The 20,751-nt window shown below is 38.3% G+C and overlaps 2 protein-coding genes across 2 annotated transcripts; both read right to left on the bottom strand.

The window, feature by feature from the left end:
• Nucleotides 1-2,352: 2,352 nt before the first annotated feature.
• On the bottom strand, nt 2,353-4,707 carry LOC121381656. Its single transcript, XM_041510994.1, has one exon. The coding sequence runs from the start codon at nt 4,705-4,707 to the stop codon at nt 2,353-2,355; it is 2,355 nt and encodes a 784-aa protein (XP_041366928.1).
• A 468-nt stretch (nt 4,708-5,175) lies between these two features.
• On the bottom strand, nt 5,176-6,928 carry LOC121380419. Its single transcript, XM_041509226.1, has 2 exons — nt 6,902-6,928; nt 5,176-6,062 (listed from the first exon to the last, which is right to left on the bottom strand). The coding sequence occupies exon 2, from the start codon at nt 6,059-6,061 to the stop codon at nt 5,324-5,326; it is 738 nt and encodes a 245-aa protein (XP_041365160.1). The 5' UTR covers nt 6,062; nt 6,902-6,928; the 3' UTR covers nt 5,176-5,323.
• Nucleotides 6,929-20,751: the final 13,823 nt, after the last annotated feature.

Genomic DNA, 20,751 nt, shown 5'->3' on the forward strand with positions numbered 1-20,751 from the left:
CTCCAACCTTGAATTGGAAACGTTTCTTCTTTGTTTTAACATCTTTCTCTGGCCAATACATTTTCCACCAAATGTTGGTTTCCTTGCCTGGGCTCACTTGGGCTGGAGCCATACCAATGGTTCTGTGATAGGTGGAATTATAGCTGTTGGCAAATGTCTGCAGATGATCTATGTACTCGTAGTCCTGTTTGTATGTGAAGTATCTGTACAATCGGGTCTTGATGGTTTTTAAGACTCTTTCTGCCACTGCGGCCTTGGTTTCGTTGTTGGTGAGCAGATGCCGAATGTTTCGTTGTTTAAGAAGTCTTTGAATGTATTTTGCTCTAAACTCCATACCCCTATCTGTGCGAATTCGATTGGGTTGTCTACCTTCTTGGAATACATCTTCTAAGGCTTTTGCCACTGTCAGTCCTTTTTTGTCTTTCAAGGGCCTCAACCACAGATATTTGGAGAAAACATCGATTACCACCAACACAAAGGTGTAACCACGATTATAGTGTGCAAACTTTACCATGTCCATGAGATCGGCCGACCACTGATCATCAATTCCTGTGACCACGATTCTGTTCCTGGAAAACGTTCTTCTGACTGGACGATGTAAACTGTATGACTCCTGTTTTTGCAACCACTTTTTGATATTGTTCTTGCTAATGACGTATTTCCCGGCTTTTCTGACGTATCTATACAGTTTTGTCTGGACCAGAAAAACTGGCCGGGTTGGATGGATCATAATAAATGTCTTTCAAGTAATCTTCCCACATGATCCTCACACTTCAGTAGTTTCAGCATCAATAACAGTTATTGGCAAAGGAGACGGCTTATATACAGTCTAGTCTTCGGTGTCTGATTCCTCTTCCTCACTTTCAGATTCATCGCTGTCTGATTCCTCATCGGGTATTTCCATGTGAGAAATAACTTTTTCAGCCACCCTCTTCAGGAGTGGTTTGATTTTGTCTTTGAGTGTCGTGTACTCGGCAGTGCTTTCCATCTTGTGGATTCTGTCTAGAATCGGTTTCATCAAAGAAGGTCGAGAGAAGCAACGAGTGAACAGCAATGCATTTGCCAATGTATTGAAATATGTCTTCTCCCATTCCTTGGCTATCTTTCGATCCACCCATTCTTCAGACTTTCCCTTATCCAAGTAGTTTTGTCGGTCTTCACGCATATCCTCTTTGTGACCGTTGTAGACTAGCTGCCACAGATAATCCAGTCCAGCCGTTTTCCCACTCATCATAGGTGTCATCATGCCTTTCTTCCACCTCGTATCTAGCTCTCTTTGCAGGAGGTTCCCCTCTGTTTTCGGGACACCATGTTTTTCACGTGTCGCTGCAAATCGTGCATGTCTTGAAACACATCACTCCACAATCATCACAAGAATACATTTCTGGGAGCTCTTCTTCACACGTCTGCTCACTTTGAAGGTCTGAATAAGAATGACACGCTTCTCGACTGTTCTCTCCTTTTATAGACTTTGGCAGCTCTTCTCCAGGGGTGTCGTCTTTTTGATCCAGAGCATTAGATCGTAATCTTTCTGTAGAGGGTGTCAACGGCTTCAGATCGATAAAGAGATAACCGTATGGCTCTTTCACGGCATCTTCATATGGATGCATGAACGTTTGGGTATTTCCTGGGTACATCTGGCGTGCCAAGGTCATCACTTGTTGCTTGTCGATGGGGTTGTTGAAAAGTGCCAGGTAATGACAATTTCTTCTTTGTGTTGGATCCTTGCTGTTATAGAGGTTCTGGTTGATGGCAATCACGGAGAGGTTTCGGTGGTGACTTCCTTCGGTGAACAGGTCGGTGATGCGTGGGTCTTTTCCAGCTGTAGACATCAAGTCGTCCAACACGATGAGATTTCTGACTCTGGGGTCTAAATAATGATCTTTTTCAAGATCCCCAGGTATGCCTCGAACGAATTCCACTCGAGCAACCAATTTAATCGTATCATAGAGAGGCTGCCATCGTTTGTAGAGCCAGATGATGCGTTGGGGAGGTGGGTGAATTCTTCCATCTCTCAGCAGTTTGAACACCAAAAAGGTCTTACCACACGACGTGGGTCCCGACACGATCATGGTGAAAGGATGACGCAAGGTAGTTGGTGACAGCGACGGCAGCTGCTGCGGCGGCGGCGCGGTGGCGGTGGTGGTGGCAGGTCATTAGTATGTTTATGCTGAAAGTGTCTCAACATGACGTCTCTCCTGGAAAAGTTCTTCCCACATTCTGGACAAGTGTTCTGATACATCTTGACACCTCGACGGTCAGACTTGAAATGAGGTTGACGTGAACGTCGCCCCTTTATATAGATGACGGTGGTGGCATTTTTAGTCTACATTATCCGGTGGTCCCAATGTTTTATGCTGAGATGTGATAGTGGCCATAGGCAAGACTGCTTATGCCATCAGACAATAGATACCTTTTGTCATCAAAGGGAGATAGCCCTAACTTATTCTTTTTGATGTTGTACAGTTGGTGGCTATAGCTCCTGATCTGAGTCATGTTTGACATGTGTATGCGTCTTTCAAAGAGACACTGTTTGTAATGTTCATGCTTTGTGTGGCTTTTGATGACACTCTTCTTGATCCCTTTGGCTGTTTTCTTTTCCACCAGCTCACCTTTCTCCTCAAAAATGAGGGAATACATTTTGGATTTCAAACCCACAAACTCCTGGATAGGGATTCCATGAGTCTCATCCTTCATTTTACCCAATACTTTCTTGTTCACGGTACTATACAGAACATGGTCAGTGGGATACTCTGAAGTGTCAAACAGATTGGAATCCTGTAACATGTCTTGGTAGATGTCATCTGTCTGGATGTAGTAACACAACGAATCAGTGTCTGTGAACAGGAGTTGAGCTTTGGATGCATACTTGGTCTTGATGTAGTTATAGTGAAAATCATACATTAAGATTTTCGAAATGTCCAGAATGGCGAAACCCACATAGATCGGTCTGTTCAAAATCAGCCGTTGCTTCTGCACGTGGATGGCCACCAGATCTTTGTTGAAAATGCGAAAGGCATGAAAAGTGGGTTTGGCAATGATCTTGCGAGCGCGTTTTGAATTGTTAACCAATTTCACGTCCACGTGCTTCCTCAGGTTCTCCATCGTCTTGCCAAAGACAGAGTTGTTCATCAGTTTGAAGAACTCTTTTTCAAAATCGTTTTGGGCACATTTGCGTCTGTTTGTATTGAAATCGATGTAGGCCTTCAACCATGGGCTTTGTTCAAAGGCCAACAATCGATGGATCTTAGTCAGTTTCATGCCCAGTGAGATATACAATTTCAAATTTCGGTAGTGCACTACATATCTCTCCTTCTGTCTCAAGTTTGGGATCAGTTTCTCTGTTGAAATGCCACTCATATCTAGCTCTTTCAGAAGCTGGGAAGCATAGGGAGATAGCATGTCTTCAGTCACCGTCATTTTCTCTGGAGCAATAGGATACTCGTTATGGAGGTCGTGTAGTTCTTGGGGATAGTCAAGGTCGACTTCTAAGATGTATCCTACAGATGCATCATCGGATACCTCGGTCACATCTATATGGGGATCATCTAGCCACTGGAACCCAGACACTGGAAGGGCTTGTGACATGGCCCACCCATAAAGGTTGTTGGCATCTAGATAAGCAATATAGGTATTGGGAAGATCAGGGTCGTGGTTTGGGACCTGGTTGTTGTTAGCTTTGGCATGACGATGGGATATCATGGAGATTCCACCCCTAAGTCCCTTTTCGATGAAGAGGTGCATGTCGATGTCTGTAAGAAGTTCGAGTTTCACACCAGTCATCTTTAGGGCTGCCTGCCATGCCAGACCTGGAGACGTGTAGAAATGAGCTGGGTCGAGTCCATAATAGTTCAAACAGATACCCCGGAAATTTTCAAAAACGTCTGCTATAGCCAAAACATCTGTTGAAACATACAGATCGTGGTACTGACCGAGGTCTCGGATGCGAAATTCCTCCCATACTCCTTGGGCATGAGCATAGTTCTCGTCACTTATGTCTTCATCAGTTAGGGAGCTTCGAAAGGCTTCTTTGGGTGGGAGTTGGGTCTCTAAGAACCGAGCTTCAGAATCAAAGTATTCGTATGGGTAGACCTGCTTTCTCAACAAAAGGGGCAGTTGATCTGCGCCGAAATGTTGAGTCATGTGGACAAACTTAGAAGGTCCTTCCTTGGCCAGATTGCTTACGAGTTTCTCCAAGGAAAAGTTCATAAACTGAAAGGAATCGATAAAATCCATGCACCCTAGACTGAAGGAGATGTACTTTTCCATATTGTTGGGAATGCAACTGATGGGTTTACTCTGAATTTTTCCTATGGCCTGCATGATGAGATGACTGTCATAGCCTCTCAAGTTATGGAAAACAACGGGAATGCGCCCAGTAAACTTGTAGTTGAGGTTACATTCACTGTGGGCTGCACCCCTAAACTCTCCAGTAATGTGACAGTGGTCCCTGACTGGATTAGGACCGAGTGGCGCCTTACATATGTGACACTGCGTGGCCGTCTTGAATGATTGCCAATCTCGTCCCCTCATCACCATTAGCTCACACTGTTTAAATTTCTCTTCTATCTCCTCTTGTTCTTTGACCATGCACTCGACAAATTTGTCGGTGGCGCCTAGGCCTCTATAGGTGACAAGTGGTTTGCAATGTTCAGGTGACAAGCCAACCACTTTATAGGCAAACCCAGAAGGGACGTGTTTAGTCATTTTCTCAGTGGAGGATGACTGGGCTTTTTTCACATCTTGAAATAGGCACTTGGAGGCATTCGAAATCAGCATAGACGATGTAGGGAATTTTGAGTTGTTTCCTTACATTCTTGTAATATAGCCATTTGTCTTCGTCTTTGAGCATGTCAACCTTCTGCGGACCATGTGTTTGACAATAAACAAGATGATCATCCAAAATTCTCTGTTTTGTGAACCCCTGTAGACAGTAAGGACAATAATGATGGCGATGACCATAGCTTTTCTGATCAAATAGTAGCCGGTTCAAGTCTTTGATCCAGCAAAAATGTGACTTTTTACTGTTGGCGATCATCAGCAGGTCCACGTGCCTTTCAAAACGTTGTTTGGTCACGTGGAGTGGGTAGACTTCGCCTCTTTCGTAACCGAACACGTTGATAGAAATATTGTTCTGCCTTTCAAACCGGGGAATATCGACCAGTTTTTAACGGGGAAAGAAATGCCAGTGGTGTCAAGTTGATTGACGTATTGAGCATACTTAGCCACCCGCTCTGCATGTTGTTTGACGGGGTATAATGCCGCCAGGACCGACCACATGAAACACTTCTGGTCCCGATTCTGAACATTGACGATGGCATGCTTAGCTCTCAATTTGATGGGGAGGGGGGTGTAACTCGAGCCTCGAAGGGGTCGGTACCCGAGCCATGTGAATGGTGAGGTCTACCACCTTATCCACCGTCCAGTTGCTACCCTGCCTTTGAAATTCGATGAAAGAAGTATAGATCTTTTTAATCGATTCCTTCATCCCTTCATCTGGGTCTTCAAATTTAAGAGACGTTTGACACTTGCCTCTGAAATGGGGTTCCACCGTTTCCACCACCTCACCTTTCCGCCTGCTCATCTTTACTTTGATGGTCAGGTACCACTTTAGCTCACCTCGATCTTTGATGGCTTGCTTCAGCACCTTCTTGACCTCGTCGTACTTTCCCTTCAGGAATGTCATGGGGTCGTATTTCTGTATACCTTCTCCTGGGATGGTATGAACCTGCATAGTGCCTCCTAGGGCTTGAAGGTCACACGGTGGCTCGACAGGTTCTTGTTGAGTGGGTGTTGGTTCGGTGGCAGATGTCCCTCGTGGAGTACTTTCATTAGCACCCCCCTGTTGTAAATGTGTCTTCAAATGACGATGCAGGTTATCTCTTCTCGTGAATGTCATTTTGCATTGACTGCAAGTTAGCTTCGGACTTCCATGGGCCGTCTTCTTGTGACGGTTTAAACTTTGTTTGTGTGCAAAGGTTTGACCACAGTCACTACAACCGTATTCGAGCCTCTGCCTTTTGGCTTTTCTTCCATATTCCATACTTGTCTGGGCTTCCATACTGCAATAAAATAATTTCACTGATAGAATGTTTCGTCTCGATTTATAATTTTAGCTACTATCCTATATATACCCTTCATTTTGGAATAGTTTAAAAATAGGGTGGAAACCCGTTGTAAACTGTCTGGTGGTGTTAAATCTACATTTGTAATACTATCTGACACCCCTTATTTATTACAAAAGTAAACTCGCTCATTTACACGATAACCATACCGCCATCATTTGTAATATGACCACCGAGCGGTGAAGGCGTGTTTTAAATTGTCTCCCGCACTTAGGATGGCCCTGGGACTTTTGCAGTATTTGTCATCTGCTAAATTAATATGTAAATACCACAGTAAAATCGTATTGACACTAATACTATAAATAAAATAATTTAATAAATAAAAAATTGTTATATATCACCCGTTACAGACATCCCAAACCGTTATACCTCGCACATTCAAACGTGTTCAATTCCACCATGCTTATAGCATCAAATAATTACAATCTATAAATCATTTAAACGATACTACAGTCTGACATATTCTACACTTATGAATACTTCGTCGATAAGGGAGAAACTATAATCAGTTAAATGTGAATTCGTCCGCATCACAACCCGGTTCTAATTCTCGCTCCGATGACCTAGTTAATCGCTGTCGACTTCCGTGAAGCACATAGGAAACAACACCGAAACACGGCTATAAATCGCTGTTTATTTTTACACGGTCATTCCTCCACCATTTGGATTACACTTTGTAAACTCGATGGGTAATGGGAATAAATAAATAAATAAACAGGCTAAATAAATAAATAAACAAATATAAATTACTCGTTTATTCTAAAGTGTATACTCACATTTCAGATGGCTTTTGTTTTTCTCGAGTAAAATTCAGCGTGACCTTTTGCTTCTGCATTCGGCGATTGAATGACTTGTTTGGGGAGGGGGGGGGGGGGGGGGGGGGGAATCCAGCCTTTATATACCCATCGGCTGCTAAAACTCAACAAGTTGAAACACGTCTAAAAATCCGCGAAGTAACGAGACAAGTCCAAACATGTTTTGTTGATACACAGTTTTAGGCATGGGGATTTCCAGTGACGTCACCACCATAAACGTTCAGATTGGCTGTTACTCGGTCTGTGGTACGAAGACAGGTCCAAACCTGTTGTATGTCTTGTTGCATCTAATTCAGTGTTGTCAAATAGGGCATCGATACATTCTAAACTGTTTAACACGTGAGTGGGGCCCTATCGCATAGTAGAAAATAACCTCGAAGTCCACTGAAGGGAGAGTTTCCTCATGTTGAGCTTATGGAAACCCGAGCTATTTTTAGCGCCTGTCGTGGGCTTCAACGAGCGTACAGACATGTCTCTATCACTCATCTATTTTTAGCGCCTCTCGCAGGCTTCAACATACCAACTCGTCTCTGTCACAGTCTGCGTTTTGCACACATTAGCCATCCCATTAGTCGTTTAGAACATGTGGTTTGGGGTTGAGTGGGGTGCAATGGAGCATATGGGTGGGTACATCACGAAGGGTGGCGATCACAAGGAGGGTTACCTCGTTCTATTTTTAGCTCGACTGGGAAACCCCATCTATTTTTAGCGCCTCTCGCCAGAGAGGCTCGCGGGGGGCTCAGTGGGAGAGGCTCGGTTTATCCTATGTTAATCCAATGGGGGAAAGTGTCCCAGAAACGGTAGTTTCCTACTACTTCCAGAGATTTTTGTTTTCACATATTCATTATTTTCGTTGATTAAGTTTGATTTTGATTTTTGCATTTACTCTGCTGCGTACATTTGAAACGTTTAATGTAATTTTCAAAGGTATGGATTCGCACTATTTATTCTTCCATTGATTTGCAGACAAAATGATGACGAATCACACAGTTTATTATTATTGGTTAACTAGTTACAGCTAAAGTTCACACAAAGTGAATTATAATATATTAATTGGACAATCAGCAAAGTAAAATGTAATACCTTCAAATATTATGTTGTAGACACTACAGGTTGAAATGAAACTCGACTTTTGCTTCATTTTTAATATAAGTTTGTTTTATATTTCAGTGCAGTACGGGGAGGAGGGGGAGTAGCCCAGTGGTAAAGCGGTCGGTTTAGGATCGATCCCCGTCGGTGGCCCCATTGGGCAATTTCTCGTTCCAGCTAGTGCTCCACAATTGGTGTAACAAAGGCTGTGGTATGTACTATCCTGTCTGTGGGGTGGTGCATATAAAAGCGGGTTTCCTCTCATAACCATAAATGAAATGTGTTGAGTGCGTCGTTAAATAAAACATTTCCTTCTTTCCTTCAGTGCAATATGGGCCTGTAGGAAACCCTGAATTATCGGTAAAACCTAGTTTTGACTCCACCACGCTTGGTAGATTTGAAATAACGCACCTTCGCCATCCATAATGATATTTAAAAAGAGAGATAAATGCTTTTCGCTGCATTCTTGGGAATTCTGAAGCAGAAATTTGCATATCGATGACAATGTTTGGCGGCATTATATTTCAAGGAAGAGACATAATTATGTTCTTTTTTTTTTCAATTAAAAATTAGGGCTTACTGCTTCCTACGGCCATACAGTGTTTCTAGATCTGCAAAATCCTATTAGTTTAAGTGAAAATTTTGAATGTTTGTTATTTCTTTTAAATAGCGTATGTTTAATATATTTTAAAGATAAGAGAAAATCCATCTATTAATTATATGAAACATTATTCCGTCTCCAACTAATCTTAATTTTGTTATGATTATAGTAATTATTATTTTCTTATAATTAGTGTGGGCGTTGTTATCATTTATTATTCCTAAATCAATATTAGAGCAATACTAACAATAGGATGTTTGTTCAATATTTATTCCATAACAAAAATGACTCTACAATTAACTAAATTAACTAAAATACGGTGTGATAAATTTGCAAAGAGATAATTCATTATTAAGCTGGTCTCACAATAAATATGAAATATATTTATAGAAAATTGACGGTCAAAAGTTGTTTATGTATTTCGGACATAATATTGTACAACACAATTAACAAAGATAAAGTTCGTTTTGTTTAACGACACCACATTGAATTATTAATAATCGGTTATTGGATTTGGTGATTTTCACAATTAACAACGAAGACGACGACGACGACGACAAGAACAACAATAATAATTTGATTGATTTGATATGGTTTGATTTAAATTAAAAATTAAATTAATTAAAATTAATTTAAATTAATTTAATTTAATTTTAATAAAAAAGCAATACAAAAATTTAGCCTAATTCGTGCTATGAATGTGAATTTTCAGAAAACATGTCACATGATTATTTCAGTCACCACACTAAAGATAGAGGACTGTGAAGGGGAACTAATTCTTTGTGATCCACACCATTAGTAGTTAAGTGGTTTGATTGATTCGACGTTTGAAACTCAAGGCCGGTGCCCATAGCTGCGCTTAACGTGGAATGGACAGGAATCGACGGTAATGGGTGAAAACTACTCTGTATTGGAACAGTCTTTAGGAGGAACTTATCGCAACCATACTGAGACACAGCGAGAGAGAAAGTGAGAGGGGGGGGGGGGGGAGAGAGAGAGAGAGAGAGGGGGGAGGGGGAGGGGAGAGAGAGAGGGGGGGAGGGGGAGGGAGGCAGGGAGGGGGAGAGGACGAGGTAGACAGAGACAGAAATATATATAATCTTTAACACCGAGTTTGATATGTTAATGTTTAACACTGTGAGTTTGGTATGTTAATGTGTAACACAGTGAGTTGGGTATGTTAATGTTTAACACTGTGAGTTTGGTTTTTAATGTTTAACAATGTAACATCTTTACAAGTTGTGAGTTTCTAATGTTTTACACTGTACGTTTTTGGGTTTTAATGTTTAACATTTGAGTTTGGTAGATGGGCGGAATGTAGCCCAGTGGTAAAGTGCTCGCTTTATGCGCGGTCAGTCTGGGATCGATCCCCATCGGTGGATCCATTGTGTTATTCTGTCTGACTAAAATTGTATATCAATTGTATGTGCTATGTATACCAATGTGCTCTAGTGGTGTTGTTAAACAAAATAAACTTTAAAGGGACATTCCCGAGTTTGCTGCATTGTAAGATGTTTCCGACTAATACAATATTTCTACGATTGAACTTACATATTAAATATATTTTCTTGTTTAGATTATCAGTGTCTGTATATTCAATGTGTTTCTGGTCATCTTAATATTTGTAAGAAGCCCAAACTGGATTTTGTCTTCAAATAATTTCGTATGTAAAAAAAAATATTTTAGGAAATAAAATGAAATTTAACCTAGTATAAATATTATAACGATCAGAAACACGTTTAATATACAGCCACTAATATATTATGCAGAAAAATATATTTGATATGTAATTACAATCGTTAAAAAGTATCTTAGTTGACTTAAGTTGCAACAAACTCAGGAATGTCCCTTTAACTTTAATTTTGAGTTTGGTATGTTCATTAACACTGTATGGATTAGAACATATATATACAAAGCAGTGATTTGGGGCTCCCAACGCCGACACTGCTATATGATCTGGGACAATAAATATTTATTTAAAAAAACGTTTCGTCACGTCTATCATAACAGAACTAATAGAAACTGATTCAGACTAAAGTTCAACACATGCATATAGTTGGACATGGACTGTAATCTATAATATAAGTTATATATTTTTATGATCCGACATTTAAATGAAAACAGAGAAAATAGCGAATAAGAGGGAAAAGAATCAGAGGGGAGAAGATCTAGAAGAAAAAGAAGAATACAAGACAGAGATAAATGGCATAAGAAAAAAGAAGTTGTTTTGAATTATATACAACCTGAAACCCTGCTATCTCCAAACACGCCATGCATTGTCTTGATATATATTGCTACATGTATCTGTATACACTATATTGCAGGCATCGAAATAAGTCGAGAACGGTCGTTCAGGTTACCGGGAGGTTACCACATGTTAGAAAAGTCGAGAACGGTGTTTCGTTCTCGACAAAAATTTCAACGAACGGTAGTTTCGTTTCCGAACGTAAAGCAGGCAATGCATTCAGGACTTCTGCGTTTCATTATCTCGTCAGGAATTGCATCGATGTTCGCGCGCAAGTCACTCCGCGTTTAAGCAGTGTCCACTAGATGAATTTATGTCCGCGTTTTGTTTTCTCATACAAAATTGCACTGATGTTCGTGCGCACTTGTGCAATTGCAAAGCAATTTTGGCAATTCGCGTTTAAGCAGCGCCCACTAGATAAATTTACTTCCGGATTCGTTTCTCGTACCGAAGTTCGCGCGCACCGTTACAATTTCAGAACGACCGCGTAGTAGTAACAGGAATTCAATTCTAACTTTCATATAGTTGTGGAAACCTATAGGTTACCAGACTATATTTTGTGGTAACCTGTAAATGGGTTACCAGACACAATGCTTATTTTAATGCCTGTATTTTCATAACAACAATATTATTAGTTACGCTGATTTTTGACGACGTAGGCCTATGGGATTGTACGCCCCTCCAAAATCGGTATTTCCTTCGGCTGCGCCTCAGGGTAAACTAAAATTACACTAACAGTCAAACTTTTAAATAAAGTACACACACATTTTTAGTTCATCAAGATAAACGTCTCCGGCACTATATTTATTATTGTGATATTTATTGCTGTGCCGTAACGTTTATCCATTGGATCGAATTTTCCATTTGCAATCACGATTTAATAAAATCAGGCATATGTGCTTTATTTAAGAGCCTCAATACGTACAACAACATATTTTAATAAATTTCAGACAAAAATATTAGTACAATACCTTTGGTAACCTTTCCAGGATTAGATGTTTGAAGATGACACATTTAAACATTTAAAAGCTATTTTTATCATAGCACATTGAAAATGCGGAATGAAAATATTGCGGAACGAGAATTACTCGTATCAAGCAATAAAAAGAAATATTGTTGAACTGAATGGAATTGATTATTTAGTTTGTTATTTTTGTTTCTATATATGTGCTTTGTGTGGGTTGCATTATATGCATTATTAATAATAATATCACATTCAAGTTTTGGGGTGTATTATTCTTTTTTATTATTATTAAAAAATAATGATTGTCAGTACAGGCCATTACTTATTTTAAGTCCTTCATTTATTTACTTTTTTAAAAATTATTAGTATTTTTTTTTATATTATTATTACAGGCCATTGCTTACATGTGTTTCAAAGGTTTTTCTCTTCTTTTTTTTCTTAAAAAAAAATCTTAGTTTAATTATCATTGCAGGTCATTAGTTATTTTAAGGGTTTTATTTATTTATTTATTTATTTATTTATTAATTTTAACTCTTCTTTTTTGTTTTAATTTTTTTTTTTTTTAAGCTATAATTACTGGTTATTAGTTATTTTAGGGTTTTTATTTAATAAAAAAAAAAAATATTAACCCCACAACCTAAAAAATCATTGATTATAATAGTTTCATTAATCTTTCATAATATTTATATTAATCTTTTATAGCAAGTTCTGGGGAAAGGTGAATAGACACAAAGAAATGGGGAAACACAATTTGAAAGTTAAACTGGCTGTTGAAAATATTTTATACATGTAAATCTAAAATGTTATAACGATTGTCAGCTCCATCTAATTTATTACTTGAAACATTCATTTAACTACTTTCAAAAATTGTACTATAAGTCATATGTAGTTACATAACAAATCTGCACAGCATTGTAATTACAAAACATGTTCATATGGTTGTGAGGCAATCGTCAACAACACAGTTAATGTTCAAACGGTTAAGTAGGAATCAAAGTACACATCGGTTTAGGTAATGTGCAGACAGGTACAAGGCAGTTATCACAAGCAGCAATTGTCATCAAGTCACACTTATGTATTAATTACAAAACATTGTCATATGGTTGCGAGGTTATCCTCAACAACACAGTTGTATTGCACTGATGTGTTTCATTCATACTGTTGATGACAACTGCTGTTCGTGATAATTTATTCCTACTTGACTAATTTAACATGAACTGTGTTGTTGAGGATTGCCTAGTAACCAGAAGAACATTTATTGTAATAATTAATGTATAACTGTGACTGCTTGTGATAACTGCCTTGTTCCTGTCTGCACATTGGCTAAACTGATGTGTATTTTGATTCCTACGTAACCATTTGAATATTAACTGTGTTGTTGAATGTAATTAATTCACAAGTGTGACTTGGTGACAATTGCTGATTGAGACAACTGCCTCATACCAATGTGTGTTAAACATGGGTAAGCACACTAAATTACAAATAATGCACATTAATTACGAATAATGCACATTAATTACGAATAATGCACATTAACAAGAAAACAACAAGAAACAAGCAAATGTGTGATCTCTTGCTACCCCGTTTCATCTCTCTATGTCTGTCTCCCCCAACCCCCTCTGTCTTGTGTGTATATAAGTGTGTGTGCGTGTGTGTGTGTGTAATGGAAACATTTATAAATGAAAAAAAACACGTTTTCATTTAGTTAATAATTAAATTAATTAATTAATTATTATTATTATTAAATCAATAATTTATTTATTATGTTATTTATTATAATTACTAACATTATTCAGTAATTTACTATTATATTATTATTTATTAAGTATTAATTAATTATTTATTATATTATTTAGTTGTTATTATTAATTAATTTATTATTTATTAACTGATTTAAAAAAAAAATTATTCATTAATTAGTTTATTTATTATTATTATTAGTAGTAGTATTATCATTATTATTATTATTAAACGGGGAACTCGTGAACCAGAGACGAATAATAAAAATAATCCGATTCCGCTAAGAGTTTTCAATCACATTTTAAATATGCTCATAATGGCCGGCGGGAATATTCGAGATTTTGTTCGTAACTGACAATTGGATTAATGCAGGATTACTATTTGGACAAACTGTCTATTTATACCTAAAACGTAAGTCGGGAGGTTTTCTTTATACAGTAAGTGTTTATATTTGTTAGTACATCTCATATTTCGCCACGAAATAATTAATTCCATGGTTGTATCGATTCCGCCTGAAATCTGGGCGGAAAACGCACGCTTGTTTTTGCTATTAAAGTTGTAAACATCGGGTCCAATAAATGTCAAAATGTTAAAAAAACGGACCGTAGATGTTTACCTTGGTGAACTAACACATTTTGAGTTTCACTTTAATAATAACACAACATAACATCAAGTTCCTAAAAAAATATTGCGATTTTTTTGGTAAATAAATAACTTAGTTACTATGCAAGGTATTTACAGCTTTTTTAGTTAGCTCTTTTGGGTATTAACAAGGATTCCGGGTAGTTTTACCCCAAAACCATTTCGAGACCTGTTTCGCAAAGGGAGAAAACTCTTAGCGCCTTATTATCTTGCGTTTTAAACGTTTACGATTATGTTGTAATCGTATCAGGAAAACAAAATTGAACACCCACAGCCGAACAAAACTATTTGTTGTGTTGTACTAACTTGCAGAACCTGTAACAAAGCATGTCGAATTATTACTTAAAATGTTCGTGACAATTAGCCCAAGTTCTACCACGGTAACTGATTACGCAATGCTATATTCTAGCATCAGATTTTAATACGCGAAAAACAACAATCTAGCACATTTTTTTGGCCAAACGTGCTCAAGAAATCTTCAAATAAAGAGTAAAAATAAAATTTACCGAATTGTGGTATTCCCATTCATAATGAATTCAAGTCTTTTACGAAATTTAAATTTTAATCAGTGAGGTGTGTTGGAGAAAATGTCGTCGGTCTCATCCGCAGTTTGTATTTTCGTACAACCAGTCGATCAAGTCACGTGGCATTTCGTACACTCCGGCAAATTCTGTACTTTCCAGTAAATCCTGTATTTTCCCGAAAATGAGACAGTGTATATTTGGTATGCATTGGCTATTGACCAATCAAAACGCATGAAAGATAATGAATATATATTTATTAATTGTATCTATATCAGTCATTAAAGAGGTTGAGCCATGGGGCCCATTCTTTATTACATTTTTCATAATGGCATTTTTTAAATAAAAAATATTTTTAAAGCAAGTGATTTAAAAAAAAAAAATTCTGTATTGTACAGTAAACATAGTATTTTATATTAATAATTAGCCAATTGAGAAAGTTATCTTTTTCATTATTTATGAAACCAAACATGATATTATTTTTATTAGAAATAATTATATTCCCTGTCTCATTTAATATCAAGGCTTGTACTGCTAACCATAAGTTTTTTGTCTCATTACACTCTACGAATAAATGTGATATGGTTTCAGGATAATTACTACATAAATTGCACATATTCGAATCGACTCAACGAATCATATGTAAAAATGTATTAATAGCTAAAATTCTTTGAACTAATCTATATTGGAACCATAATAAAGTTGAATCATTCACGCATTGAAAATGTAGTAAATAGTACTGTTCCCAATCACATGGTGTAAAAATAAATCCTTGATTAGTGATTTTGGCGTTACTGATTTAAAGTACATATCTGTGCATCCTCTTGGGCTTTTTAACAATAGTTTTAGTTTAAATGGAAGAATGGGTTTATTTACTGTTGTGAAATTGTCATCTTTCAAATGATCTAATTTTTATGTATGATTTGACTGCTTTTACCAGTGAAACAGTATATGAAATTTGATGTTGTAGGATATATATATTTTTATAAATTTATCATAAGACAAAATATCACCTTGTTCATCGAATAGGTCACTTATGAAAATAATTCCTTTGCTGGCATAATTTAAAAATATAAATGTTTTTCCATCTATAAGTATTTCACTATTATGACAGATGTTAGTACATAAAATATCGTTTACACTTTCAGGATTATGTTTATTTTCTATATTTACCCAACAATGTAATGTATCTTTCTTAAACATCCGTTGGTGAGAACAGCATGTGTTATTTATGACTACACATGCTTGTTAACACATGTACGTGTGTTAACAATTTCAAGACATACGACTGGCTGCTCCTAGGTGATAACCAGGGCCCCGTTCCACGAAGCGATCTTAGCACCAAGATCACCTTAGTGCATACGGTAGCTATGCACTTATGGTGATCTTAGGGCTAAGATCGCTTTGTGGAACGGGGCCCAGGTCACCAATGCCATACGTCCAATAAAAAACCAGCGCGATGGAAATCGATTACATTGTGACATATAGTTTACATAACAATCACGTGTCTGTGACGTGTAAATCAGCTTCACGTGCAACGGCTGTAAATAACTTCTAGTCGAAAAAGATGTTAAAGTTTGCTTAAAACCTGGTTTTTGAGGATATGTAAGAAAATAGAATAATACTTTTCTGTCCGTTAGATATCATTTATCTCACAACTCGTTGTTTAAAAACGTATCAAACTCGCTTTCGCTCGTTAGATACATTTTAAAACAACTCGTTGGGAGATAAATGGTATCTAACGGCCACTCATGTATTGTTCTCTATTTCCAAAACATATTTGTAAGCTGGTTGGCTTTTCCCGTTATTAAATTATCTCTGTACATTATTAGTTCGTTTGTTGATACGTTTGTAACTGACTTAAAAAAAACATAAACCCACTTTGAATTATTCACAAACAATCTTCGTATCCACGACTGAACTTTTATTGGACATAGGCCCGTGAAATGAGTTTAAACAAATACGAAGAACACGAATTTTTCCAAGTGTAACATAATCAGTTTGTTTATGACGAAATCTGGTAATGTGCGGACATTGTTATCTCGCGTTACTTGATTAACTTCATTTTTGTAACATTCAAAAATAGATTTGTTTCTATCACACTCTAGTATTTTCTTATTGATCACACATTAATAATTAATAGAAGCAAACTAAACTTTCAATAGCTAATAACCGTCCAACGTAACTAAGTTGTACTCTAGCGGTTTGTCTGTAGCATGACATGTTATTAAGAGTGTTTGTAATTCAGTAATTGTTATGTCGCGGCATCGCACTGAGTAAAGCTACGGTCACACCGGCCTTAAGACGTCGTACGACCACCTGCGATGGGTGAATTTCGGGTGATCGCTGACCATCTGGGTGTGGGGTGTGGGTGTGAATCGTACGTAATCGTGCGGCAATGTCGTACGATTTCCCTACGATTTTCTCAGTTGCGTCGCAAACCCATCTTTTCCAGTGTTACCACACAACTAAGCCGAGTCGGGGACAATCATAAATATCTAGAATCTCACCCCATCGCATGACGTCGTAGCTCAGTCTGACCAAGGCTTTAGCGTAGTTTAATTGTTTTAATGTCGCAGCATCGCAATGGATTAGTGTAATGATTTTTATGTCGCAGCATCGCACTGGGTTAGTGTAGTGATTTCGTGATGCAACCCGGCACTTAACACAGATGACGTTTTATCAAGTGTTTATACTTCATTGATCTTACACCACAGCGCCGCACTTGCCAAATACACCTAGACTAGGTTATACCTGATAACATGACGGTATTGCACCTGTCAAATACACCTAGACTAGGTTATACCTGATAACATGACGGTATCGCACCTGTCTGTCGTGTGTACGCACATTATATGTTTGATTGGGTGTTTGTAGTTGGATGATTCCATTCTATAGCAAGGTACGCGTTCAACATACATAATAAATTAAATTAAATTAAATAAAAAGGTGTTTATTAGCAGGATTCTAACCTGCAATTCGCAATAACATTTTAAATTATTTACCAACATTTCTTTCCACTTAATTGAAAAACATTTTATATTATTTACCAACATTTCTTTCCACTTAATTGAAAAATTCCGTGGACGCCCTTGATTTCATTAAAGGTGCAATTTGTCCCACACAACATTTGTCATAGACGACGATGACAACAATAACGACGACGATGACAATAACGACGACGACGACGACAACAACACAAACGACGATGACGACAACAACAACTCTGGAAGAAGAACTCGATATTGATATTAACGTAAAATGGACATGATAACTCCCATCTTTATTTGCGTGAGTAAACACCGATATTCGGAGAGTATAAATCATTTTAGTTATTGATATGTCATATCGGCAAATAACCGCTGAAAAATTGAAAATGTGAATCGAGCTGGAGCAGAAGGAATGTTGCTCGACATGAATGAAAACATTACTGTTGGAAAGCAGCCTGAAGTCATCCTTTTAATTGTGTCGTAAAGCTCAGTTCGAAGGACAGAATCGAACTGAATCTCCAGTATGAAAATATATCACTAGTAACTGGGAGGGCAAAATGCACCCCCCCCCCCCCCCCCACACACACACAAACACACACCTAAGTGCCGCGAAACTGATATGATTATTAGCGTCCAGGGATCGATGCATGGACAGATATATAAACCTACGTATTAGATTAGGGTGGATTAGACGGATGGACGAACGGGAGGACAGACAGATATACATCAGGGTGTTATTGTGTACGCGTTATTAACGGCTGAAACATCGATATAGTTTTTAGTTTACAGTATATGTGTATTTGTGTGAATCATGAAAACTCGGCTTGTTGCTATAGTCGACAGGCGAACCGTGACAAGGCGTGTTTTAATGGACTATGCCTGTTCCCCGGCCGTGCGGCGGTCTAAATGACCCATTGTGTGGAAATCGATCTGATTGAAGCGTGTAATTGCGATCGTTCACCTCATTAAACGAACACAAGTCAGTAATTAAGAAAATTTTGTTTTCCACTTCCTCTCCCAGCATAGTCACAGATAGCGCGTCATATACCGCTTGTCATACCACGTCACACCACATGCTTAACCACATGGCATACCGCATGTCAAACCGGTAGTCATACCTCATGTCAAACCGGTAGTCATACCTCTTGCCATACCACATGCCACACCACATGCCATACCACATACCATACCACACCACATGTCATACCCTATGTCATACCATATGTCATACCACGTCATGTCTCATGCCATACCACATGTTATACCACATGCCATACCACATGCCATACCATATGTCATAACATATGTCATACCTCTTGTCAAAGTGCCAGTCACACTGCCTGTCATACTGCAATTTAATTGTACACGTTGTAAGCCAGACGTAAGTAACGTGTACACACTGTAATAGTAGAAAGTATTTACACTAACAACAGGTCATTTAAACAGTATACCAAATTAAAGGGACATTCCTGAGTTTGCTGAAATCTTTAAGATGTTATCGACTAATAGAGACTTTTTAACGAATAATTTGTTTCATACGTACGAAATTATTTGAAGACAAAATCCAGTTTTTGCTTCTTACAAATGTTAAAACGACCAGAAACACATTGAATATAGAGTCACTGATATTCTAAATAAGAAAATATATTCAATATGTAAGTTTAATCGTAAAAATATTGTATTAGTCGGAAACATTTGATAATGCAGCAAATCAGGAATGTCCCTCTAAGCTGTGTTTGGTGTTGGACTCTTGACATGGTAGACTATTAAAGTTAAGTTTGTTTTCTTTATCGAGAGTCACCATTAGATTACATTGATGTATTTTTTCATTTCATTTCAACTTATTTTCCAATTAAGGTTCAAGCACGCTGTCCTTGGCACACATCTCAGCTATCTGGGCTGTCATCCAGGACAGTGGGTTAGTTGTTAATTGTTAGTGGTTAGTGAGAGGGAAGCCGGTGTAGTGGCCTTACACCTACCCACTGAGTCGTTAAAACTCGCTCTGGGTGGCAGCCGGTACCGAGCTGCGAACACTGTATTAATCATCGGCTATTGGATGTCAGACATTTGGTAATTCTGCAATACAGTCTTAGAGAGGAAACTGGCTACATGTTTCCATTAGTAGGAAGATATCGTTTATATGCACTTTCCCCACAGACAAGACAGCACATACCACGGCCTTTGATATACCAGTTGTGGTATACGGGTTAGGACGGGCAAAAATCCCAATCAGAGAATGGGTCCACTGGGGTGATTCGATCCTAAGAAGCAAGCACCTCAGGCGAGCGCTCTATCGACTGAGTTAGATTCGATATGTTGTGATGCTGTTGCTTCTGTTGACGTCATGAAAACGCCGTGACCTACAGACGAGCTGACAGATACGGCCGGGTTATACTGAGAAGAAACTTTGTTTTTAAATACTGAAAAAAAACCACACTCCCATTTAAAACGATATTTAATGGAAAGTCGTTCAAGTGATAATTGAAGCTCAATCGTGGCGTAATTACCATTAAAAGCGACGCAATAGGCGTTTCCGTTGATATCGACCTCTCGATCATTACCAACACAACACTGCGAGTTCTTTTCTAAAGATCAGCAAAAACACCGGAACGCCGTCTGACCGGCATTGCGAAGTAGGAACAATTATTGGAAAATGCTTCTGTCTCACTGTTACGCAGGTATATTGGCTTCCGGTTCTATGTCTACCTCAGTCTTCATCTCTGACTATCGAATCATAAGAGAGACGATTCTAAAATTTTGATGATCAAGCTATATATAACGTTCTCTTGTCTGTTTATGTTGCTCTCTTTGCGGAAGGAGCATGCTTTTAAGTTGTAGTTGTAACGACGTTCTTCGAGTACTTCGTGGATTCTGGGCAGGACGGAACCCATGGGTAAAGCGCTCGCTTGATGCGCAGCCGGTCTACGATCGATCCCCATCAGTGGGCCCGTTGGGCTGTTTCTTGTTCCAGCCAGTACACCACGACCAAAGGCCGTGGTATGTGCTATCTTATCTGTGT

This window comes from Gigantopelta aegis, chromosome 9 (genome assembly GCF_016097555.1).
Source record: "Gigantopelta aegis isolate Gae_Host chromosome 9, Gae_host_genome, whole genome shotgun sequence".
NCBI classification, from domain to species: domain Eukaryota; kingdom Metazoa; phylum Mollusca; class Gastropoda; order Neomphalida; family Peltospiridae; genus Gigantopelta; species Gigantopelta aegis.